The sequence below is a fragment of the Choloepus didactylus genome, chromosome 1 (assembly GCF_015220235.1).
Source record: "Choloepus didactylus isolate mChoDid1 chromosome 1, mChoDid1.pri, whole genome shotgun sequence".
Classification (NCBI taxonomy): domain Eukaryota; kingdom Metazoa; phylum Chordata; class Mammalia; order Pilosa; family Megalonychidae; genus Choloepus; species Choloepus didactylus.
The window spans coordinates 133,280,764-133,307,503 of NC_051307.1; the positions used below are offsets into that span (position 1 = coordinate 133,280,764).

The 26,740-nt window shown below is 37.7% G+C and overlaps 1 protein-coding gene across 1 annotated transcript in view; it reads left to right on the top strand.

The window, feature by feature from the left end:
• The window catches only part of LOC119527335 (serine palmitoyltransferase small subunit B), a 53,540-nt gene extending 27,259 nt beyond the window's left edge, over nt 1–26,281 (top strand). Inside the window, exon 3 of the mRNA XM_037827246.1 lies at nt 25,754–26,281. Within this exon, the coding sequence (XP_037683174.1) occupies nt 25,786–26,016 (231 nt within the window). The 5' untranslated portion in view covers nt 25,754–25,785 and the 3' untranslated portion in view covers nt 26,017–26,281. The remainder of the gene's footprint in view (nt 1–25,753) is intronic.
• The last annotated feature ends 459 nt before the right edge of the window (nt 26,282–26,740 follow it).

Consider the following 26,740-nt stretch of genomic DNA (forward strand, 5'->3'; position numbering starts at 1 on the left):
CTTCTGAGTCCAGGTCGTCTTTCTCTCTGGGTGGGAAGCCACTTGTCTTTCACATCTCCTTCGGTGAGCACTGTTGCCACACTGGTATTCAGGGAGTGAAGGAGAGTCCTTATCTGAAAAGAAAAGAAAAACAAAAACCTGAACCAATAAATTCCTATTGTCTAAGCCACCCTGTTGTATCGGATTTGTTTTAGTAGCCGGGAAACATAAGCACCAGGGAAGAAGTTTGTAATGACAGTAGAGTAGTTCTGCTAAGAGAACACTTACTCCCTGACAAGTGCTCCGGGTGTTGGACTATAATAAGACCTGTATTTCACAGACTTTTCAAAAACAAGCAAGCATGTCATAGAATTTATAATTCCTACAAGTACTGAAGGAGATTAAACTGCTATAATTTCATTGGTATCAGAAAAAACCTAAACATGTCAACCCTCCTCTCAAAAGATTATTTGTAGTTTGGCAGTTCCCAGTTTCCCTCTTTTATCCTGTAAACCAAGAAGAGGGGCACCCCATTAGGGACCTCACAATTATTAGTTGAAGACCTTTGGGTTCTTTGTTTACTCAGATTTGGATGATGTGTCAGTGCAATTTCGCTGGACTTGTAATGACCCACTCCAGCTTGAGAATCTCAAAACTTTTAATGACTTTTTAAAAATGACATTGAAGGCCACTGGTAGTGTTGCAGTTCTGTTTACTTTTTACTTCTAAAAACAACTTGACAGGCCTTAGAAAAATATCTTCAGAAAGAGAAAGTCACCCCAATGCTATATTCTTTCCTCTTTCCTTCTTGATAGGATAACAGAGTTTCATATTTCATTTGTTAATGAAATAGGATCTTCCTAAGAAATGAAATTGTAGTTTAAAATTTGGCCCCAAAGCCCTACTCGACACTCCAATATTGCCATAAGTGAATGGGGTACCTGCCTTATTTCTATATTAAGAAGTAAAAGAACACCAGGGACAAGATATCATCCCTCCCACTACAAAGTTATCTTTCCATTCATAGCTTCTACTCAACATGAATGTACTTACTGTTCTTTTTAGTTTCTAAATATATATGCTCTATTTTATAGCCACATGACATTAAGATTGATCTAATCTGACTTTAGTATTTCCTAAATTATTATGAAATTTTCTGTTAAGGTCAAATTCCAAATTTTCTTTGCCAGGCAGAAGTCTTTCATTCATAAATTCCTCTGAGGTCTGTCAGAATATATTAAAAAATAATGACTGCTTTGCAATTACAGTTACTCAACTCCATGGCATGTTGCATAAAGGCATCAGATGATAGTTGGGCTGGAAATACGTGTTTTCTATGGTTCTGATTTGTCAGTGTTAATGAGAACTCAAGACAACAGAGTAGGTTCATATAACCACCAAAAACCAGTCTGCCCTTGTGTCTAACTCGAAACAACACTGTACCAACAACTTGGCTAAATTGTTAGTGAGACTTTTCTCTTTTAGTACATCATTTTGGTAACTCACTTCTAAGTACAAGATTATAAAATTTAATTAGAGTAATTTAGTTTCCTAAAAGCAATACTTGTTTTGACTTACAATTGTTTCTCCCTGTCTGGGGCATTTATAGAATTGTCCAATTAATTCACGAATGTGTAGAGAAAAGTCCTTACTTTCTCTGTGGCTGTTCGATTTTCTTCCCTGATTTGATTCATCACAAACTTTTAAGTTGGTTTTAAGCTTCCTCTAAAGACTTGGACTCCAAATGCATCACTTCTAGTCTTGACTTCAAATGTTTGCTCTGGTGTCAGCATGAGGGATTGGTTGCCACAGGAAGGCTGGCGAGTATTTTAGGATGGAAAGCAAATTCCCAGGAAGATGTCAAGCAAGGATGGAACTCTCTGTAGGGAACAAAAACAGTAGGATCACCCACAGAAAATGTGCTGTAAGATATCTGAATACTGGGAAGTCAATAAACTGCGTCCTATTAAATAGAATATGAGGTTCTGCCATTAATCACATGAACATAAATCACATTCATGTCTCTAATGCAATAAGAAATTATAACTCTTTGTATCTTTGTGAACCAAATTGTGCTCACCTAAAGAAGCAGGTTGTAATTAGGTTCCCAAGACAAAAGCCATCATGTAAAGGTGTGCAGTGCACAGACCACACAACAGTAGGTGGTGGCCCTGCTCAAGGCACATTTGAAAATTTGTCTAGAGATGGCATTGCTGTTCAAGTAACGGTGTGTAGTAATGACTATACACATGCCTTGTTAAAAAAAAAAGTTCTCTAGGCAGTTCAACTAGCAAGCATAAATAACGGCTATTTTTTCTGCTGTTAAATATATAACCTACTTCATGTTGAAGTAACCATTATGGGTTAGTCCATAAAAACCCTTTGACTATAATTTAATAAAATCCTGCAAATGGTTTAAAGTTATTCTAATCAACAAGTAATGAAACAAACCCTAGTATTATTTTGAACTAATGTGACATCTTCAAGAGAGCTCAAAACCTGACTCTCCTCTCCTTACCACATCACTGAGACAAGCTTTGAGGCAATTATCAATTATCTTCATTTTACACATAGAGAAACTGTGACACAGAAAGATTTTGGAACTTGCTGAAGGACACAAAATTAAAATAAGTAAATACATAAAATAAAAAAGAAAAGAAAAGACAAGCAAAAAGCTGTAATAGAATCCAGGTCTCCAGATATTCCCAGCTTGGGATTTTTTTTGCCACTAGAACCGCTTTTATAATTACCAATCTTAAATTATTACCCACATAGAGTAAGTAATGTAAAAGCCATTTTAATGTGATTTAAAACCACTTTACAAGCATTTTGTATCCCCCACAGAGTCCATGAACTTTTAACATTATAAGAAAATAAAAATACATTTGTTATTTAAGAAAAAATTTATACCAGCTCCCTTACGGTCTACAAAAAGACAGATTGTCCCAAAGTTGCAGAAACCAATCTTTCTAAAACTCATTGCCTGAAGCAGACGATGAGAATTCATGAGCACCTTTTATGTGTCCCCCATTGTGCTAAATACCACTGTGGAAAATAGTAAACAAGTAGAAGTGTGGTCCCTGTCCTTAAGAACCTTACAATTCAGTCAGTCGGTCCTCCAGCCAGCCAACCAGCCAGCGTATATTTCAGTGTCCCACATTCCTGGCACTCTAGATATAAAGATGAATCCAGAATGTTCCCAGTAGTCATAGATGTCATAGACTAGTAAAGAAACAGATTGGACATGGCTGATTATAATACAGTGTAAGTGTTGAAATGGTGCTACAATGGTAACACAAAGAAGAAACCAATTTTGTGGGGGGAGGACTTCTGAGACTGTACTTACAAAAGAAGATGTAGGAGTAAGTCTTGTAGGTAAATAGGATTTTTTTCCAAGTAAAGGGGCACAAGAGCATTTCTAGGAAAAAAAAAAAAAAAGCATGGGCTAACATATGGAAACTTGAGGGTGAATGGCGTTTAGCAGGAACATTGAGAGATGAGGCTGGAAGAGTGGAGGAATCAAACTAGGAAGGGTCTTGACTGAATGTTCATTTCATGGGAAATGGAAAGCCATTGACAGTTTTCAAGCAGAAAAATGGATGGGTAATTCTTGCAAGTTAATTCCACCAGCAGCATAGAAGACTGTAAAGTAGCAAGGAGATGAGTTAGCAGACTGTGTCATTAGCTCAAGCAATAGCTGGAGAGAGTCCACTGTTCAATGAAACTTCCTGGAATGATGGAAATATTCTATATTCTACATTCAGTGTGGTAGCTATTAGTCTAATGTGGCCATTCAGCACTAGAAATTTAAATTGTCCCCTGTGGCTAGTGGCTGCTATATTGGACAATGCGGTGCCATCTTAGAGAAACTAGCCCTTGAGTTAAGCCTTAAAGCAGGACTTTCCAACTGCACATTGCAGTTGGTGGGTAGGAAATTGATATGGCCAGACAAAATTGGAATATTTTTTAATGAAAGAAGGAAATTGCATAGAATAGGATGGGATGGGGAAGGATGGGATGAAGTGGGATAGAGTAGAGTAAGATAGGTTAGGAGAGAAAATATCCGCATTCATTGCAGAGCAAGTATTATTTTGACAAATGTTTATTTCAGTTATAGGGTTATGTATGTGTGTCTGTGTGTCCTGCATCATAATGAAAATGAATTTTTTCCTCTGTATTATGTTTTAAAATGTTTAATTTCAGTCAGTGCCTTATGGAAGGAGATTTTTTAACTATGCAAGGAGTTATTAGGGAGAGTTTTCCCGAAGGGCAGAACAGCATAAGCAAAGTTCACTGAAGTCTGAAATAGGGATAACTCTAGATTGTTCAAGACTTTCCTAATTCTTTGTTTTTTTGCCTTTGAAATTATTTAATAGACTTTACTATTTAGCACAGTTTTAGGTTTGAGAGTATAGAACAGAGAGTTTCCATTTATCTGTACCAGTTTCCCCTATCATTAACATCTCACATTAGTATGGTACATTCGTTATAATTAATGAACCAATATTGATGCATTATTATTAACTTAATAATGCTTACTAATATCCATACTTACTAGCATCTCCCCAGTTTTTCCCTAATGTCCTTTTCTGTTCCAGTGTTCCCTCCAGGACACCATATAACATTTAGTTGTCACGTCTCCTTAGGCTCCTCTGGGCTGTGACAATTTTTAGACTTTCTTTGCTTTTCATGACCTTGACAGCTGTAAAGAGTTTTGGTCAGGTATTTTGAAGGATGCCCCTCTATTGGAATTTGTCTGGTGATTTTCTCCTGATTAGACTGGGATTATGGATTATTGAGAGGAGAACCACAAAGGTAAAATGCCATTTTCATGACATCATATCAATGATATGATGATCACATGACTGAGGTAGTATTTCTAAGTTTTCTCCACTGTAAATTATTCTTTTTCATCCCCCTTTCCATACTGTACTCTTTGGAAGATAATTCACTATGTTCCTAATTTATCTCAAAATAAATGAATTAATTAAAGAAAGGCTTTTACTTGAGTAAGTCATGTTGAGTTCTGTCCAAAGAAAGCTACTTCTGAGTACAGACACGATCTCTCCTTTTAGATACAGCATTCTCTCTCTGCAGCAGGCAGGGTATTTTTTTTTTTTTTTTAATCACTTCTTAGATTTTTCAGACTCCAAATATGAAGCACACACAAAAAAACCTAAGTGTTTAGATCGGGAATTCCAAAATAAATAGAGAAGGAGTTAACCCCAAATCGGGTGTGGGTCCTTTTAACCTTTCTCTTCAGCCTCTGATTCTGACATTCAAGAAGTAAATCTCAAGCCAAAATGTGTTAGATCTTTTTTGCTCTGAGGGAAGACTGATTTTTTAGCTAATTTTTAGGAAGGGAAATCCCTTATATAGAAAATCCAGGCATTTGGAGTACTTCTTTGGGAGTGAAGGAGAGGACTAGAGGAGCAAGTCTTCTGCAATTGCAGAAGATTCCCAAGGTAAATCCCCACCCTACCAAATACCTGCTACTCACCAATTGCAATAAAAATTGCATAACCTTCTACCATTCCTATCCCTATGAACACAAACACTCATGACAAAAAACAACTTCCCGAGCCAGCACAGCTGCTTATTTGATTACTTTCTTGCATGTTCTTACAGTGTCCTCATTTTATGACTCACACACATGGGTTCATGTTAACACATGTATCTTTTTTTATTGCTACATTTACTCTACTTTCTTCTCCATTCAGGCCAGAACAAAGTGCTATGCCTGAGTCATATGAGTTGTAAATGAAACCTTATCTCCTTCCCGACTGCACACATATCTAGTGAGAGACAAAGCATCACCTGTTGATAAAACGGCAGACATTCCAAAATAAAATGTAGTACTTACTCTGCAATCAGTTATGAAATAACTTCTTAGGGGATTTCCAAGTCCTTAATTTTCCCATTGTCCTAGTGTTCCTCTTCATTCCGTCTATTTCCTTCCAGGTTCAGTCCCCCTCTCTGGTTCCCAAGACTCTAATAATCCTTCTCCTTTCCGCTTCCCCCAGCTTAGCGAAGCTCTGCTTTGGTTCTTTCATTCATGCTAAGTTGGATGTTACTAATAAGAACATTAGGTTTTGTCAGTGACCAGTAATATTTGCAGTCAATAAACATCCAAACTTTCTGCCAGCTGGAAGAGAATCTGAACTGTTAGGATTTCAGGGAAAAGTCTTGAATAAGGGAGGAATAGGATCTAGGAAAACCAAGAGAGTTCAGGGCTGAGGCCTTCCAGACATCACACACTGGCACACAGATCCATTGTCCTGGCCCAACTTTGAGGGGTTCAACACCTTCATCTTAAAGACCACAGAAAACCTCCATTGGAATTTCTACTTCTTCAATCCAGTGTCGTTTCAGAGATCACAGGGTATTCCCGGCCTGGTCCAGGTACTTCAACTCAGCTTGACAAACCAATTTAATGTTGACCAATTTAATATCAACTTAATGTTCATCCCATCGTCTTGGTCCTTTTTTTAAAATGAGTGATTTGGTCTAGGGGACCTCTAAAGTCAATCCAGCCACTAACATTCTAGGATGCCACTATGCCACATAACTATGATAAATATTGTTTAAAATGTATGTGAGTGGACTATACTCAGCTGAATAATAAGCTCTAAAGGCCACAGCCATGACCTTGGTCACCATGGAAATCCCAGTTCCTGTTGCAATTCCCAGCATGTTAATAATTATTTTTAATAAATAAATGGAAAGGAAGGAAGGATGGAATCCAGTTAGATTCTATCAAGTCCTTGGTTTTGATGCTTTGCTTGCATTACCACTAATCCTCATGGATTATTATCTCTATTTTACTGGAGAGGAAACTGAGGCCTGGAAAAAAATAAGTAACTGATTCAAGGTCACATTGCCAGTAAGTGGAGGAATCAGGATTGGAACCAAGGTCTATCTTACCCTCACAGGTATACTCTGCATTATACAAATGCAATTAAAGCACTTTCTAAACAACAAATAATCCTATAAAAATATCATCTTTTCTGTTATTATTACTAGAAAGACTCTAATAAATCAAATCCATTAAGCATCCTATTGTGTGGTACTATACTATCATTCCTGAAGGAGACTTGTTTAAAAAAATAAAACAATGTCCTGGAGAAAGCCTTTCCTCAGCCTTCCTAATTACTCTGCTAACAGTGCTGAGCTGCAATCCCGTTGTGTGCCCCAGGAGCCTCCCAGCAAAGCACAAGCCACTGGATGATCACCTCCTTTAAAAGCCCCCACCCCTCCCCATTCTCCCGAGAGCCTCATCGCACAGCCTCTGTGTGTGGAGTCAGAGTCAGCCAGGCCTCCGCACCCCCGAAGACCCAACACCACTGCTTAGACAGTGCCACCTTTGAAATCACAACCTCATCAAAGACCTAAGAGGGCTTTAAAAATCCTCAAGCTCAGTGGATAATGAGGGGGATGGGAAACGTCAACTATTCCCTTATATGGGGTATCATCTTCCTTTAATAAGTATATAACTAAAAGCAAGGAGAGTTGGTGTTCTTGGTTAACCTCAAGAGTAATTTCATGTCCTTTAGCAATTTCAAGATGAGTAATTTCAAGTGCTTTGTTTAGTTTTGCCATGATACAGCATTAGGACTTTAAAGAAGTGGGTAAATTAATTTCACATTTCATTAAGAAAGCTTAAGGCTTTCAGATGTTTGCTGTCATCCAGATCTAGTTTACTTAGAGATAGTTAATTTCATGGCATTGCTGTCATCTTATTTCCCCAAATTCAGCCTCTTTTCTTAGCTCTCTTCTTAGCATTTTCCATCCCTTTTTTGCCCATTTAAGCTGCTCTGAGTGCTCATTCCTAGGCCAATCACAGCTTGATTTTTCCAAACTACAGTTTGCTGCTTGCCTAGTAGAGCATCTCCTGCCTGCAACACTTTTGGAATAGTTTCCTTCTGAAGCCATTACTGTTTACAAAAAACCACAGAGAAGTTCAAATGTATTTGTTAAATAAATGAATGAATTCTCCTACCCATGTTACTCATCTCAAATTTTATAAAGTCTTTAAAAAACAAAACTGTCATGAAGTCATAGAAGAGATAAGAAAAATGAACTCAAAAAGAAGTGGAAATGTATTACTTAAGGGACTTTAGAACCTAAAAATAGTGCATATTCTAACAATAGGTTGTAGCAGATGGTTTACCAATAATAACCAACTCTCTCTTCTCACCTTTTCATAAGAAGCAATGAATAAACAATCTTTAAAATCACTTCTCATCTGAAGGGGAAATAAACGAGCCAGAGAAGGGGGGAAACCAATACTTTTTAATGACTGACAAGTTCATGAGATAAAAGTGAGATGGGACAATGAAATCTCTTTTCATATGTCAGAGCTGGCTACTAAGAATGCTGGAAAATGACACAGGAGATTGCGGAACTTGGCAAGAAAATTTTCTGTCTTAACTCCTTTAGTGATTAGCAATGAGAAAGTGTATTTTAAAGGGCAAGATTTCAAGTCAGTGCAGATTTGGAGTATTTGTGACCAAGCTCTTACCAGGTATGCACTTTGGTGTAATGCATGTTGGTATGCTTTTGATCTTTTGTTTCCTTGACTGAGTGACTGATTGATTTTTAGCAGCTTAAAACAATGAACATTTATCATCTCACAGTTTCTGTGGCTCAGCAATCTGGGGGCCTCTGGCTCAAGTTCTTTCAAGGGGGGTGCATCAGGACTGTGCCCAGACAGACCATTTAATTTTAAAAGAGAAATCAATGGCCAACAAATTAATTTGTACATTTTTAAAAGCTAAAATGTATGTAGAGAAAGTCAATGATATTTCTAAGTGAGCAATATTCTCTCATTTGTAAAAGTGAAAAGGGTATTAAGAATATTTTAAACTGATTTTCAGCACATGGTTGATTCTGAATGAGTAATGCCCATGGAGAGACATGGATTTTCTAAAATGTTGGATAACCCAAAATCATTTCAACTTGACTTCAGAATACAGGCAAAGATAACTTTTGACCTTAAAACCTCATGCTCTCAAACTACCACAGCATTTCCCTGTGGATCCCCCTATTCCTAGGAAAAAGGCAAAATACTCCACATAGCTGACTAGGGCACTACAAGGTGTGTTCTGACTCTGGCCAGGCAGCTTTATCACACTCCGGCCACCCTCCCCTACTCCTTCCCACCTGTAACCTTTCCACAAGTTGCTTCTTCTGCCTTGGCCTTTCTCCCACGTCACATGCATTATATCTGTTTGACTCCTAACCATCCCTCATATCTCATCTGAAATGTCTGCTCCTCAGAGACAGGTTCAGACTGGGACAGGTTTCCCACAGCTCCTTATGCAATGAACATTTCATTTAGGGCACTTAACATAGTTGATAACTAGATATGTATATATTATTTGATTATCACCTATCTCCCTTAAAAGTCCAAACTTCTTAAGAGGAGGGACTGTGTCAGTCTTAACTCGTCATTATCTCAACTTCAGCCAACACATCCCAGCACTTGATGCCTGGTAAATGAATGGATTCTCACACTCCTGATCTGTCTGCAGGCAATGCCCCAAACTCTGAATAAATAGGAGCAAGCAAGTGTGCATAACCATGAATAAAAGTCTTAAAAATTAAGTTTAGTTGATACTAGTAGGCCAGCCTAAAATCTCAAATAAGGATCACTTCCAACTTCCACTGTTATAGCCCATCTGTGGAAAACCTCAGTTGCTTGATGATATTGCTTGCTGAAATTATCACTCTTCTGTCACTCATTTCCTCTAGGTTCTAGCCCTCTTTGCCTTTGTTCTTTCTATGCAACCAGAGCTGGCAGAGGAAAAGAATGTTGTTGGTAACTTCTCAATGAGGGCCAGTAACCAAAACAAGGCATTTAGATCCAATTACTTAATCCCCATTCTGGCTTCAAGGCAAGGTAGGAGTCTGACTTTTCTTTTCATAGGAAAGTAAAACTGCTTGGCTTTGTATTTATCTATTGATTTGAATTATCCTGGCCATTATTACATGGTAATTGGAAAATTGCTTCTACATGGACTTTCCATTTTAAGTTTTTGTGGAATTGATCCTTATCAGAAGAGGTCACTTCTTATTAAAGCCAAACTGTATGAAAATCAACAACAGGTAACCATATTCCACTTAGTTTGGGACTATGAGTGTGCTATAATTATTTTTTATGCATTTTTTATTGTGAACTTTAACGTATATACATAAAAGTGATAACTTTCAACGTACTACTCAAGAAGTAGTTAGAGAGCAAATTTCAAAGAATGTCATGGGTCACAGTTCTACAACTTCAACTATTTCCATTATTGTAAAATATAACGTACTTACAGAAAGGTGTCAATTTTTCGACATACAGCTCAATAAGCAGTTATATAGGTAATTTAAAAAATTGTAATGGGTTACAGTTCCATAGCTTCATTTCCTTCCTTATTATGCAATATAGGGTATAAACAGAAAGCTGAAGACCCTCAAAGCACAATTTGAGTAGCTGTAGAGCAAATTTCAAAGGATGCTGTAGGTTACAGCTCCACCATGTCACCTACCTCCTTCCAGCTATTCCAGCATCCCAGCATCAGTGTCCATAGGTCTCTGTCAACCTTATCTTGCTGTTGTTACCCCTTCCTCTCACTTAATCTCCTTCTCCGTCTTCAGGGGGGTATAGGCAGTGAGCACCCTAACTTATTCTTATTGAAAGGGGGTATCAACAGTTTGGGGAAAGGGGCTGCATCTGATTGTTGTTCTTAAAGAGGCTGTTTTTTGCCTCTGGGTTTTAGGACTTGTCTGGCATAGGAACGATCTGGTGGATTTAAGTTTCTGAGGGATAAAACTTACTGAGTGAATCTTTTATATAATCTCAGTTAGGGACCTAGGTATTTGGGGACTACTTTTGGTAAGGGCATGGCCTACTGTGGCCATTTGGGGTGTCTAGCTGGAGCTTGCATAAGAGAAACCTCCAGGATACCCTCTATTTTTTTTTTTTTTTTGCTGCATTTTTTTTTTACTTTATCAAAAAATTAAAAAACAAACAATAAAAAACAACATTACAAACAAAGCCAAAACAAAGGAATAAGAAAAGCAAATAACCTAAAATAACTACATTGCTTCCAAAATATTCCTACCATACCCCAAGAAAATTTACAAACCATAACTGAACAAAGGAATAAGAAAAACAAATAACTTAAAATAACTATGTTGCATCCAAACATGTTCCCACCTTATCCCACCAAAATTAACAAACCATAGTCATTCCTGAGCATTCCCATAACATTAAAATTACCCTCCATAACTTATCTGTTCTTATTAAATCATCGTTCCCCCTTCACTATTTGCTGTCTATCACTGGGTCCCCTATATTCTACACTATAAAACATTTATTTTACATTTTTCACAGAGTGCACATTAGTGGTAACACACAATATCACTCTTTTTGTGCCTGGCCTATTTCACTCAACATTATGTCTTCAGGGTTCATCCATGTTGTCATATGTATCACAACTTCATTCCTTCTTTCTGCCGCATAGTATTCCATCATGTGTATATACCACGTATTGTTTATTCACTTATCTGTTGAAGGACACTTGGATTGTTTCCATCTCATGGCAGTTGTGAACAGGATAACCTCTTTACTCTATTCGGGATCTCTCAGCCACCATGACCTCAGCTTGTTACCTTTCTTTTTCTCCTTTTGGTCAGGTAGGCATTTTCAATCCCTCACTGTCAGGGCCAGGCTCATTCCTGGGTGTCATGTTGCACATCATCAGGGAGATTAATTCCCCTGGGAGTCATGTCCCTCATTGGGGGGAGGTTAATGAATTTATTTGATGAGTTGGGCTTAGCGAGAGAAAGGCCACATCTGAGCAACAAAAGAGGTTCCCTGGAGGTGCCTCTTAGGCATAATTATAGGAAAGTTCAGCCTCCCACTTACAACCCTAAGTTTCACAAGAGCAAGGCTCAAGTTGAGGGCCTGATTTATTAAGTAGTGTGTTCCTAATTTCACTTAATATATATTCTATCCCAAGAAAAATGGTCAGTTTCTTACATGATCTTCACTTAGTTGTACAATTATCATCACTCTCAACTTTAAACAATTATCATAACATAATACATCCCAGAGCTCTTAGCAGCTGCTAATTTATTCATCCCTAGTAGTAGTGTAGTGTTGGTAAGATATGCCTATTAAATATAGTCTTTAATATGTAATGGGTAGTTTTTCCATGTACCACTCTGTTGTTAACCCTCTGCACCAGTGTCATACCTTGTAAGTATATCATGCTAATACTTATTTAGGTTTGTGGTGCTACTCTGTGGGTTACATGCCTTTAAACAACATGTTCACCTTCAATGTATCACTGATACTTATAATCCCACTAACAAACCATAGTCACACCTGGCCATTCCCATACCATTAAGTTCACACTCATTATTGTATCTGTACATATTAGATTATCATTCCCCCTTCACTATCTTCTGTCTATCTCTAGGTCCCCTATATTCTACATTATAAGACACTTATTTTACATTTTTCACGGAGTTCACATTAGTGGTAGCACACAATATCTCTCCTTTTCTGTCTGGCTTATTTCACTCAGATGTCTTCAAGATTCATCCATGTTGTCATATGTTTTATACCCTTGCTCCTTCTTACTGCTGCAAAGTATCCATCATGTGTATATACCACATTTTGTTTATCCACTCAGCTGTTGAAGGACATCTGGATTGTTTCCATCTCTTGGCAATTGTGAATAATGCTGCTATGAACATCGGTGTGCAAATATCTGTTCACATCACTGCTTTTAGATCTTCTGGGTATATACTGAGAAGTGAAATTGCTGGATCGTAGGGCAAGTTGATATCTAGTTTTCGGAGGAACCATCAAACTGTCTTCCAGAGTGACTGAACCATTATACAGTCCCACCAGCAATGAGTAAGGGTTCTAATTTCTCCACATCCTCTCCAGCATTTGTAGTTTCCTGTTTGTTTAATGGCAGTCATTCTTATTTGTGTGAGATGATATCTTATTGTGGTTTTGATTTGTATCTCCTTAATAGCTAGTAAAGATGAACATTTTTTCACTTTTTTTTTAGCCATTTGTATTTCTTCTTCAGAAAAAATATCTTTTTTTATCTTTTTCCTGTTTGTACTATTGTCATTGAATTGGAGAATTTCTTTATATGTGCAAGATAACAATCTCTTATCAGATACATGGTTTCCAAATATTTTCTCCCATTGCATTGGCTGCCCTTTCACCTTTTTGACAAATTCCTTTAAGGTACAGAAGCTTTTGATTTGGAGGAGTTCCTATTTATCAATTTGTTCTTTCATTGCTTATGCTTTGCATGTAAGGTTTAAGAAGTGACCTCCTAATACTAGTTCTTGAAGATGTTTTCCTACATTACCTTCTAGGAGCTTTATGGTAATGTCTCTTATATTGAGGTCTTTGATCCACTTTTAGTTAATTTTTGTATAAGGTGTGAGGTAGGGGTCCTTTTCCATTTTTTAGATATGGATATCTAGTTCTCCCAGCACCATTTGTTGAAGAGACTGTTCTGTTCAGTTCAGTGGATTTAGGGGCCTTATCAAAAATCAGTAGACCATAGATCTGGGGGTCTATTTTTGAATCTTCAACTTTATTCCATTGATCAATATGTCTATCTTTGTGCCAATACTATGCTGTTTTGACTACTCTGGCTTTATAGTAGGCTTCAAAGTCTGGAAGTGTAAGTCCTCCCACTTCATTTTTCTTTTTCAGAATGTTTTTAGCAATTCGAGGCCCCTTTCCTTTCCAAAGAAATTTGATAACTAGCTTTTCCAAGTCTGCAAAATAGGTTGTTGGAATTTTGATTGGAATTGCATTGAATCTGTAGATGAGTTTGGGTAGGACTGACATATTAATGACTTTTAGCCTTCCTATCCATGAATGTAGAATATCATTCCATCTCTTCAGGTCCCCTTTTATTTATTTTAGTAAAGTTATATAATTTTCTGTGTAGAAGCATTTTACATCCTTGGTTAAACTTATTCCTAGGTACTTGATATTTTTAGTTGCTATTGTGAATGGAATATTTCTTTGAGTGTCTCTTCAGTTAGGTCATTTCTAGTGTATAAGTTAGGTCATTTCTAGGGTATAGGTGCTTTGCTGACTTATGTGCATTAATCTTGTATCCTGTCACTTTGCTGAATTTGTTTATTAGCTCAAGTAGCTGCGTCATTGATTTCTCAGGTTTTTCCCAACATAAGATCATATCATCTGCAACTAATGACAGTTTTACTTTTCCTTTCCAATTTGGATGCCATTAATTTCTTTGTCTTGCTGGATTGCTCTGGCTAGAATTTCTAGCACAACGTTGAATAATAGTGGTGATAGCGGGCATCCTTGTCCACTCCTGATCTTAAAGGGAAGGTTTTCAGTCTCTCACCATTGAGTATTTTGCTGGCTGTGGGTTTTTCATATATGCCTTTTATCATATTGAAGAAGTTTCCTTCAATTCTTACCTTTTCAACTGTTTTTATCAAAAAAGGATGTTGAATTTTGTCAAATGCTTTTTCAGCATCTATTGAAATGACCATTTTATCTTTCCCTTTTGATCTCTTAATGTGTTGTATTGCACTGATTGATTTTCTTATGTTCAACCACCCTTGCATGCATAGGATGAACCCACTTCGTCATGGTGTATGATTTTTTTTTTTAATGTGTCTTTGGATTTAATTTGCAAATATTTTGTTGAGAATTTTTGCATCTATATTCATTAGGGAAATTGGCCTGCAGTTTTCCTTTCTTCTAACATCTTTATCTCGTTTTGGTATTAGAGTGAAGTTGGCTTCATAAAATGAGTTAGGTAGTGTTCTAGTTTGCTAATACTGCGGAATGCAAAACACCAGAGATGGATTGGCTTTTATAAAAAGGGGGAGGAGGTGGGGCAAGATGGCAGACTGGTGAGCTGTATGTTTTAGTTACTCCTCCAGGAAAGTAGGTAGAAAAGCCAGGAACTGCATGGACTGGACACCACAGAGCAATCTGACTTTGGGCATACTTCATACAACACTCATGAAAATGTGGAACTGCTGAGATCAGCGCAATCTGTAAGATTTGTGGCCAGGGGACCCACACCCCTCCCTGCCAGGCTCAGTCCCGTGGGAGGAGGAGCTGTCAGCTCCGGGAAGGAGAAGGGAGAACTGCAGTGGCAGCCCTTATCGGAAACTCATTCTACTGATCCAAACTCCAATGATAGATAGACTGAGACCAGACACCAGAGAATCTGAGAGCAGCCGGCCCAGCAGAGACGAGACAGACATAGAGAAAAACAGCATGAAAAACTCCAAAGTAAAAGCGGAGGCTTTTTGGAGTTCTGGTGAACATAGAAAGGGGAAGGGCAGAGCTCAGGCCCTGAGGCGCATATGCAAATCCCGAAGAAAAGCTGATCTCTCTGCCCTGTGGACCTTTCCTTAATGGCCCTAATTGCTTTGTCTCTTAGCATTTCAATAACCCATTAGATCTGTGAGGAGGGCCCTTTTTTTTTTTTAATCCTTTTTTCTTTTTCTAAAACAATTACTCTAAGAAGCCCAATACAGAAAGCTTCAAAGACTTGCAATTTGGGCAGGTCAAGACAAGACCAGAACTAAGAGAGCTCTGAGACAAAAGGCAATAATCCAGTGGCTGAGAAAATTCACTAAACACCACAACTTCCCAAGAAAAGGGGGGTGTCCACTCACAGCCATCATCCTGGTGGACAGGAAACACTCCTGCCCATCACCAGCCCCATAGCCCAGAGCTGCCCCAGACAACCCAGTGTGACCGAAGTGCTTCAAATAACAGGCACACACCACAGACTTGGTGTGGACATTAGCCTTGCCTGCAACCTCAGCTGATAGTCCCAGAGTTGGGAAGGTGGAGCAGTGTGAATTAACAAAGCCCCATTCAGCCATCATTTCAGCAGACTGGGAGCCTCCCTACACAGCCCAGCAGCCCAGAACTGCCCTGGGGGGATGGCACTCACCTGTGACATAGCACAGTCATCCCTCAACAGAGGACCAGGGGGTGCACGGCCTGGAAGAGGGACCCACTTGCAAGTCTCAGGAGCCATACGCCAATACCAAGGACTTGTGGGTCAGTGGCAGAGACAAACTGTGGCAGGACTGAACTGAAGGATTAGACTATTGCAGCAGCTTTAAAACTCCAGGATCACCAGGGAGATTTGATTGTTAGAGCCACCCCCCCTCCCTGACTGCCCAGAAACACGCCCCACATACAGGGTGGGCAACACCAATTACACACACAAGCTTGGTACACCAATTGGACCCCACAAGACTCATTCCCCCACTCACCACAAAGGCAAAGCAGGGGAGAACTGGCTTGTGGAGAACAGGTGGCTCGTGGACGCCACCTTCTGGTTAGTTAGAGAAAGTGTAATCCACAAAGCTATAGATCTGATAAATTAGAGATAAGGACTTCAGTTGGTCTACAAATCCTAAAAGAACCCTGTCAAGTTCAGCAAATGCCAAGAGGCCAAAAACAACAGAAAATTATAAAGCATATGAAAAAAACAGACGATACGGATAACCCAAGCCCAAGCACCCAAATTAAAAGATCAGAAGAGACACAGCACCTAGAGCAGCTACTCAAAGAACTAAAGATGAACAATGAGACCATAGTACGGGATACAAAGGATATCAAGAAGACCCTAGAAGAGCATAAAGAAGACATTGCAAGACTAAATAAAAAAAATAGATGATCTTATGGAAATTAAAGAAATTGTTGACCAAATTAAAAAGATTCTGGACACTCATAGTACAAGACTAGAGGAAGGTGAACAAAGAATCAGTGACCTGGAAGATGACAGAATGGAAAATGAAAGCATAAAAGAAAGAATGGGGAAAAAAATTGAAAAAATTGAAACGGACCTCAGGGATATGATAGATGATATAAAACGTCCGAATATAAGACACATTGGTGTCCCAGAAGGGGAAGAAAAGGGTAAAGGTCTAGGAAGAGTATTCAAAGAAATTGTTGGGGAAAACTTCCCAAATCTTCTAAACAACATAAACACACAAATCATAAATGCCCAGAGAACTCCAAATAGAATAAATCCAAATAAACCCACTCCAAGACATATTCTGATCACACTGTCAAACACAGAAGAGAAGGAGCAAGTTCTGAAAGCAGCAAGAGAAAAGCAATTCACCACATACAAAGGAAACAGCATAAGACTAAGTAGTGACTACTCAGCAGCCACCATGGAGGCAACAAGGCAGTGGCACGATATATTTAAAATTCTGCATGAGAAAAATTTCCAACCAAGAATACTTTATCCAGCAAAGCTCTCCTTCAGATTTGAGGGAGAGCTTAAATTTTTCACAGACAAACAAATGCTGAGAGAATTTGCTAACAAGAGACCTGCCCTACTGGAGATACTAAAGCAAGCCCTACAGACAGGGAAACAAAGAAAGGAGAGAGAGACTTGGAGAAAGGTTCAGTACTAAAGAGATTTGGTATGGGTACAATAAAGAATATTAATAAAGAGAGGGGAAAAATATATATAACAAACATAAACCAAAGGATGAGATGGCTGATTCAAGAAATGCCTTCACAGTTATAACATTGAATGTAAATGGATTTAACTCCCCAATTAAAAGATATAGATTCGCAGAATGGATCAAAAAAAAATGAACCATCAATATGTTGCATACAAGAGACTCATCTTAGACACAGGGACACAAAGAAATTGAAAGTGAAAGGATGGAAAAAAATATTTCATGCAAGCTACAGCCAAAAGAAAGCAGGTGTAGCAATATTAATCTCAGATAAAATAGACTTTAAATGCAGGGATGTTTTGAGAGACAAAGAAGGCCACTACATACTAATAAAAGGGGCAATTCAACAAGAAAGAATAACAATCATGAATGTCTATGCACCCAATCAAGGTGCCACAAAATACATGAGAGAAACACTGGCAAAACTAAAGGAAGCAATTGATGTTTCCACAGTATTGTGGGAGACTTCAACACATCACTCTCTCCTACAGATAGATCAACCAGACAGAAGACCAATAAGGAAATTGAAAACCTAAACAATCTGATAAATGAATTAGATTTAACAGACATATACAGGACATCACATCCCAAATCACCAGGATACACATACTTTTCTAGTGCTCACAGAACTTTCTCCAGAATAGATCATATGCTGGGACATAAAACAAGTCTCAATAAATTTAAAAAGATTGAAATTATTCAAAGCACATTCTCTGACCACAATGGAATACAATTAGAAGTCAATAACCATCAGAGACTTAGAAAATTCACAAATACCTGGAGGTTAAACATCACACTCCTAAACAATCAGTGGGTGAAAGAAGAAATAGCAAGAGAAATTGCTAAATATATAGAGACGAATGAAAATGAGAACACAACATACCAAAACCTATGGGATGCAGCAAAAGCAGTGCTGAGGGGGAAATTTATAGCACTAAACGCATATATTAAAAAGGAAGAAAGAGCCAAAATCAAAGAACTAATGGATCAACTGAAGAAGCTAGAAAATGAACAGCAAACCAATCCTAAACCAAGTAGAAGAAAAGAAATAACAAGGATTACAGCAGAAATGAATGACATAGAGAACAAAAAAACAATAGAGAGGATAAATATCACCAAAGGTTGGTTCTTTTAGAAGATCAACAAGATTGACAAGCCCCTAGCTAGACTGACAAAATCAAAAAGAGAGAAGACCCATATAAACAAAATATAAATGAAAAAGGTGACATAACTGCAGATCCCGAAGAAATTAAAAAATTATAAGAGGATACTATGAACAACTGTATGGCAACAAACTGGATAATGTAGAAGAAATGGACAATTTCCTGGAAACATATGAACAACCTAGACTGACCAGAGAAGAAATAGAAGACCTCAACCAACCCATCACAAACAAAGAGATCCAATCAGTCATCAAAAATCTTCCCACAAATAAATGCCCAGGGCCAGATGGCTTCACAGGGGAATTCTACCAAGCTTTCCAGAAAGAACTGACACCAATCTTACTCAAACTCTTTCAAAATATTGAAGAAAATGGAACACTACCTAACTCATTTTATGAAGCTAACATCAATCTAATACCAAAACCAGGCAAAGATGCTACAAAAAAGGAAAACTACCGGCCAATCTCCCTAATGAATATAGATGCAAAAATCCTCAACAAAATACTTGCAAATCGAATCCAAAGACACATTAAAAAAATCATGCACCATGACCAAGTGGGGTTCATTCCAGGCATGCAAGGATGGTTCAACATAAGAAAATCAATCAATGTATTACAACACATTAACAATTCGAAAGGGAAAAATCAAATGATCATCTCAATAGATGCTGAAAAAGCATTTGACAAAATCCAACATCCATTTTTGATAAAAACACTTCAAAAGGTAGGAATTGAAGGAAACTTCCTCAATATGATAAAGAGCATATATGAAAAACCCACAGCCAGCATAGTACTCAATGGTGAGAGACTGAAAGCCTTCCCTCTAAGATCAGGAACAAGACAAGGATGCCCACTGTCACCACTGTTATTCAACATTGTGCTGGAAGTACTAGCCAGGGCAATCCGGCAAGACAAAGAAATAAAAGGCATCCAAATTGGAAAAGAAGAAGTAAAAATGTCATTGTTTGCAGACGATATGATCTTATATCTAGAAAACCCTGAGAAATCGACGATACAGCTACTAGAGCTAATAAACAAATTTAGCAAAGTAGCGGGATACAAGATTAATGCACATAGGTCAGTAATGTTTCTATATGCTAGAAATGAACAAACTGAAGAGACACTCAAGAAAAAGATACCATTTTCAATAGCTACTAAAAAAATCAAGTACCTAGGAATAAACTTAACCAAAGATGTAAAAGACCTATACAAAGAAAACTACGTAACTCTACTAAAAGAAATAGAAGGGGACCTTAAAAGATGGAGAAATATTCCATGTTCGTGGATAGAAAGGCTAAATGTCATTAAGATGTCAATTCTACCCAAACTCATCTACAGATTCAATGCAATCCCAATCAAAATTCCAACAACCTACTTTGCAGACTTGGAAAAGCTAGTTAGCAAATTTATTTGGAAAAGGAACATGCCTTGAATTGCTAAAGACACTCTAAAAAAGAAAAACAAAGTGGGAGGACTTACACTCCCTGACTTTGAAGCTTATTATAAAGCCACGGTTGTCAAAACAGCATGGTACTGGCACAAAGATAGACATATAGATCAATGGAATCGAATTGAGAATTCAGAGATAGACCCTCAGATCTATGGCCAACTGATCTTTGATAAGGCCCCCAAAGTCACTGAACTGAGTCATAATGGTCTTTTCAACAAATGGGGCTGGGAGAGTTGGATATCCATATCCAAAAGAATGAAAGAGGACCCCTACCTCACCCCCTACACAAAAATTAACTCAAAATGGACCAAAGATCTCAATATAAAAGAAAGTACCATAAAACTCCTAGAAGATAATGTAGGAAAACATCTTCAAGACCTTGTATTAGGCGGCCACTTCCTAGACTTTACACCCAAAGCACAAGCAACAAAAGAAAAAATAGATAAATGGGAATTCCTCAAGCTTAGAAGTTTCTGCACCTCAAAGGAATTTCTCAAAAAGGTAAAGAGGCAGCCAACTCAATGGGAAAAAATTTTTGGAAACCATGTATCTGACAAAAGACTGATATCTTGCATATATAAAGAAATCCTACAACTCAATGACAATAGTACAGACAGCCCAATTATAAAATGGGCAAAAGATATGAAAAGACAGTTCTCTGAAGAGGAACTACAAATGGCCAAGAAACACATGAAAAAATGTTCAGCTTCACTAGCTATTAGAGAGATGCAAATTAAGACCACAGTGAGATATCATCTCACACCAATTAGAATGGCTGCTATTAAACAAACAGGAAAATACAAATTCTGGAGGGGATGTGGAGAAATCAGAACTCTTATTCATTGTTGGTGGGACTGTATAATGGTTCAGCCACTCTGGAAGTCAGTCTGGCAGTTCCTTAGAAAACTAGATAAAGAGTTACCATTCGATCCAGCGATTGTACTTCGCGGTATATACCCGGAAGATCGGAAAGCAGTGACACGAACAGATATCTGCACGCCAATGTTCATAGCAGCATTATTCACAATTGCCAAGAGATGGAAACAACCCAAATGTCCTTCAGCAGATGAGTGGATAAATACAATGTGGTATATGCACACGATGGAATACTACACGGCGGTAAGAAGGAACGATCTCGTGAAACATGACAACATGGATGAACCTTGAAGACATAATGCTGAGCAAAATAAACCAGGCACAAAAAGAGGAACATTATATGCTACCACTAATGTGAACTTTGAAAAATGTAAAACAAATGGTTCATAATGTAGAATGTAGGGGAACTATCAATAGAGAGCAATTAAGTAAGGGGGAACAATAATCCAAGAACAGATAAGCTATTTAATGTTCTGGGGATGCCCAGGAATGACTATGGTCTGTTAATTTCTGATGGATATAGTAGGAACAAGTTCACAAAAGTGTTGCTATATTAGGTAACTTTCTTGGGGTAAAGCAGGAACAGGTTGGAACTAAAGCAGTTATCTTAGGTTAGTTGTCTTTTTCTTACTCCCTTGTTATGGTCTCTTTGAAATGTTCTTTTATTGTATGGTTTGTTTTTTTTTTAATTTTTTTTTCCATACAGTTGATTTAAAAAAGAAAGAAAAGTTAAAAAAAAGGGGCGGGGGGGGTTATTTGGCTACACAGTTACAGTCTTAAGGCCATAAAGTGCCAAGGTAACACATCAGTAATCAGGTACCTTCACTGGAGGATGGCCGATGGCGTCCGGAAAACCTCTGTTAGCTGGGAATTCACGTGGCGGGCGTCTGCTCCAAAGTTCTGGATTCAAAATGGCTTTCTCCCAGGACGTTCCTCTCTAGCAAGCTTGCTCCTCTTCAAAACATCGCTCACAGCTGCACTGAGTTCCTTCTCTTTGAGTCAGCTCATTTATATGGCTCCACTGATCAAGGCCCACCCTGAATGGGTGGGGCCACAACTCCATGGGAACATCTCATCAGAATCATCTCCCACAGCTGGGTGGGGCACATTCCAAGCAAATCTAATCAGCACCAAAACGTCTGCCCCAGAAGACTACATCAAAGATAATGGCATTTGGGGGACACAATACATTCAAACTGGCACAGGCAGTATTCCATTTTCTTCAGTTTTTCGGAGGAGTTTGAGTAGGAATGGTGTCAGTTTCTTTTGGAAAATTTGGTAAAATTCCCTTGTGAAACTGGCCCTGTGCGTTTATTTGTGGAAAGCTTTTTGATGACTGTTTGGCTCTCTTTACTTGCGATCGGTTTGTTGAGGTTTTCTGTTTCTTCTCTGGTCAGTCTACATTATGTGTTTCCAAAAAATTATCCATTTCCTCTAAATTGTCTAGTTTGTTGGGGTACAGTTGTTTGTGGTATCCTCTAATGATTTTTTAAATTTCTTTGGGATTCACAGTAATATCCCCCGTCTCATTTATTATTTTGTTTATTTGGATCGTCTCTCTTTTTTACTTTGTCAGTCTAGCTAAGGGTTTGTCAATCTTGTTGATCTTCTCAAAGAACCAACTTTTGGTTTTATTTATTCTCTCTATTATTTTGTTGTCCTCCATATCATTTATTTCTACTTTAATTGTTATTTCTTTTCTTCTACTTGCTTTAGGATTAGTTTGCTGATCATTTTCTAGCTTCTTCAGTTGTTCCATTAGTTCTTTGATTTTAGGTCTTTCTTCCTTTTTAATGTATGTATTCAGACCTATAAATTTTTGCATCAACACTGCCTTCACTGCATCCCATAAGTTTTGATATGTTGTGTTCTCATTTTCATTTGTCTCTAGATATTTACCAATTTCTCTTGCAATTTCTTCTGTGACCCACTGATTGTTTAGGAGTGTGGTGTTTACCCTCCAGATATTTGTGAATGTTCTAGATCTTTGATGGTTTTGGACATGGACTTCTAGTTTCATTCCTTTGTGGTCATAAAATGTGCTTTGACTAATTTCCATCTTTTTAAATTTATTGAGGCTTGTTTTAAGCCCCAGCATATGATCTCTCTTGGAGAAAGTTCCATGAGCACTAGAGAAGAATGTATATCCTGGTAATTTGGGATGTAATGCTCTATAGATCTGTTAAGTCTAATTCATTTATCACGTTATTTAGGTTCTCAATTTCCTTTTTGGTCCTCTGTTGGGCTGTTCTATCTATAGAAGAGAGTGGTGTATTGAAGTTGCCCATGATTATTGTAGAAACAACTATTGCTTCCTTCAGTTTTGCCAATGTTTGACTCATGTACTTTGGATTCTTTGTCTCTTATGACATCCTTGCATTTTAAAGTCTATTTTTTCTGAAATTAGTATTGCTATTCTTTCTTTCTTTTGGCTGTAGCTTGCATGGAATATTTCTTCCATCCTTTGACTTTCAGTCTCTCTGTTTCGCTTGGTCTAAGATGAGTCTCTTGAAAACAGCAAATTGATGGTCCATATTTTCAATCCATTCTGCTGATCTATATCTTTTAGTTGGGGAGTTTAATCCATTCATATTCAGTGTTATTACTGTGAAGGCTGCTCTTGAATCAACCATCTTATCCTTTGGTTTTTAGTTGTTGGATATATTTTTTCCTTCTCTATTTCCTTTAAGTTACCCTTACTCATACTCTTCAATTCTGTGTCCTTCTCCAGACCTTTCTCTCCTGTCTTTTTTTCTCAGATGGCAAGCTCCCTTTGGTATTTCTTGTAAGTAGGTCTCATTAAGAAATTCTTTCAGCATTTGTATGTCTGTGAAAATTTTAAACTCTTCCTCAATTTTGAAGGAGAGCTTGTCTGGATAAAGAATTCTCGGCTGGCAATTTTTCTCTTTCAGAATTTTAAATATGTCATGCCACTGTCTTCTTGCCTCCATGGTGCCCGCTGAGTAGTCAGTACTTAGTCTCATGTTTTTTCCCCTTGTATGTGGTGAATTACTTCTCCCTTGCTGCTTTCAGAATTTTCTTCTTCTCTTCAGCATTTGACAGTCTGATCAGAAGATGTTCCAGGCCAAGCACTTACCAGTCTTGAACGCTGTCTCTTAGCTTCTCCAGCTAAGTACTCACTTAGTGTAGAAGTGCCTGCCCAGTCAGTGGAACCCTGGAACTGCTATTCTGGAGAGCTTTCTGTCATTTATTTAGTATTTTTCATGGAGAAGAATTTTGCTCTGTCTCTCTTAATCTGTCATCTTCCACGATTGACTATAATTATATTTTGTCAGTTACTTGGCATTCATTCATTTACTCATTTATTCAGCAAACATTTACTGAGGACCCGCATGAGGTACTAGGCCTTACCCTAGGATGCAGTATGCAAGGATCAGTGAGGGTTTTCCCCATAGCCTGAGGAGTCTACAATCTTTTGGAGGAAAAATATTTTGCTTTTCCCTAAAGGAGGATCAAAGTAAAGAGAGCAATTTCTAGGTCAGAAGACAGAAATGATCTTCATAAAATTTTAACTGTGATTGGAATAGTAGAATTTATCAAAGCTGACTTTGATGATATAGCACCATTATAGTCTTAGGAGCCAACAGAACAGGCACAAAATTGAACCCATATCCCCTCCTGAACACTCACACACACCATGGCTATGAATGTCTGCAAAATCTTCCCAATAGTCTAAAAAATGATATATGCTCTTCTTTCTGGGAAGTTTTGCACATGGTTATAGCTGTTGGTCCTACCTGAAGGCCAATGAAATATTTCTATATGGTTTTCATAAGTTCTTTACCCCAAAATACCAAAGACCACACACAGGTTTCTTGACTTGCTAAAAGGACTCATAGGACTCATATGTATATACTCATTGCTATGTTTGTTACAATGAAAAGATGTACATGAGGATCAGCAAGGAAAAAAGACACAGGTGGAGTCTGGAGAAATCCATGTACAGGTTTCCAATGCTCTCTGCCTCCCATGAGGTGATATACAGAGTGTGGTCCTTTCTCAGCAGCAAAAAATGCAAGTAATATTTGTGCAATATTTCTGCACAGGAAAGCCCGTCATAGACTCAGCTCTCAAAGTTTTTATTGGAGCAATCCACATAGGCATCATCTGCCTGGCAACTACCAAAATTCCAAACTCCCAGAACAACATGAGGATTTGCCATAAGTTACATTGCTGTACAGTCGAGGCACAGTGAATCATCCTTATCAGTTAGGGAGTCAGGAGGGAACATTCTGAAAGCCAAGTTCCAACCTTGCAAGCAGATCATTCTAAAGATAGCAGCCTTGGGCTTGCTATGTGAACTCATTTCTGCACACCATTCTTTAAACCTTCTGCCAGAATATATGGTGTAGGAAATAGAAAAGTTCACATTCATCTCTCTGTATACATTGCTTAAGAAAATATGGTTAGCCTCAATTTTTAGATACTGACATCACTGAAATCATTTCTAGCAAAAAACCTAATTAGGTAAATATTGTTACTAATAATATTTTTCCTATTACTTTTAGAAGTAATGATTACTACTAGTAGTAGTAATATTATTGATTTATATGATTAATGTACTGTGTATTATTTCTATATAATATTCATAGTATTTATATTTCTGTATAATATTCATATAAAATCCAGTCAGTGATATTTAATATTCTCTGAAAGATTTTAACATCCTGAAATCATGGAAATCTAAGGAGGTTCTGTGTTTGGTTGCTTATGTTATTTTTCTTCTAATCTTTTACCTTTTTTAACAGGTCAGCCTTTCTGCAGCTTGAAGGAACCAACCATGGATTTCAGGAGGGTGAAGGAATATTTATCCTGGCTCTACTATCAATACCAAATCATTAGTTGCTGTGCTGTCCTGGAGCCCTGGGAGCAATCTATGTTCAATACCATCTTACTAACCATTTTTGCTATGGTGGTGTACACCGCCTATGTATTTATCCCAATCCACATTCGCCTGGCTTGGGAATTCTTCTCAAAAATATGTGGCTATCACAATACAATTCCTAATTGATCTTGTTTGCATTCTGTGGAATGGTATTAGATATTTATTTGTTGCTTACAACTTATTGATTGAGACAAATACTGTGTCTTCTTTCACTATATGGCCTGAAAATCACTTTTGTCTCTATGCACTCTTGTATCCTGCCTGGAGTTTGAGATAGATGTCTCTTTCGGTTCATTGGTACATGCTACATTGTGCATCAGAGTGTAGATAACTCGATGACTTTTTTTTTTTCTCTCAATGTAAATCTATGACTTTAGTTGTTTTTTTTTTTTTTTTTAAATCAAGACAATTTCATATAAAAATTTTCTGGAAGATAGGCTCATAAGATACTATCAGAATCATATTTAAAATGCTCCTTTGATGCATATTCCATACTGAAAGGTATATTTAAAAGTAGCCTGTCTTCGTTTACAGTGTGTGAAAAGATTTGAGTAAGTTATTTGGGCTCCCCCCACAGCTGCCCCTGAAGTCTTACTGTCTAGTAAACTGCTGATATCTAAAATTCATTTACTTCAAATGCAAGGAATGGGCTGGGATCAATTATTTATCCCCTTTCATATGTGGTTCATGAATTGTTTCAAATAACTTGAAAATTCTGACTTCATTACAGTCTAAAATCAATGATTTTAGGTAACCAAGTAAGTATTATAATACAAAATACTTTTAAGTTTAAGAAACAAAACATGATCAAAGGAAATTTAGATATTGTGACTGGCATTGCTGTCTTACC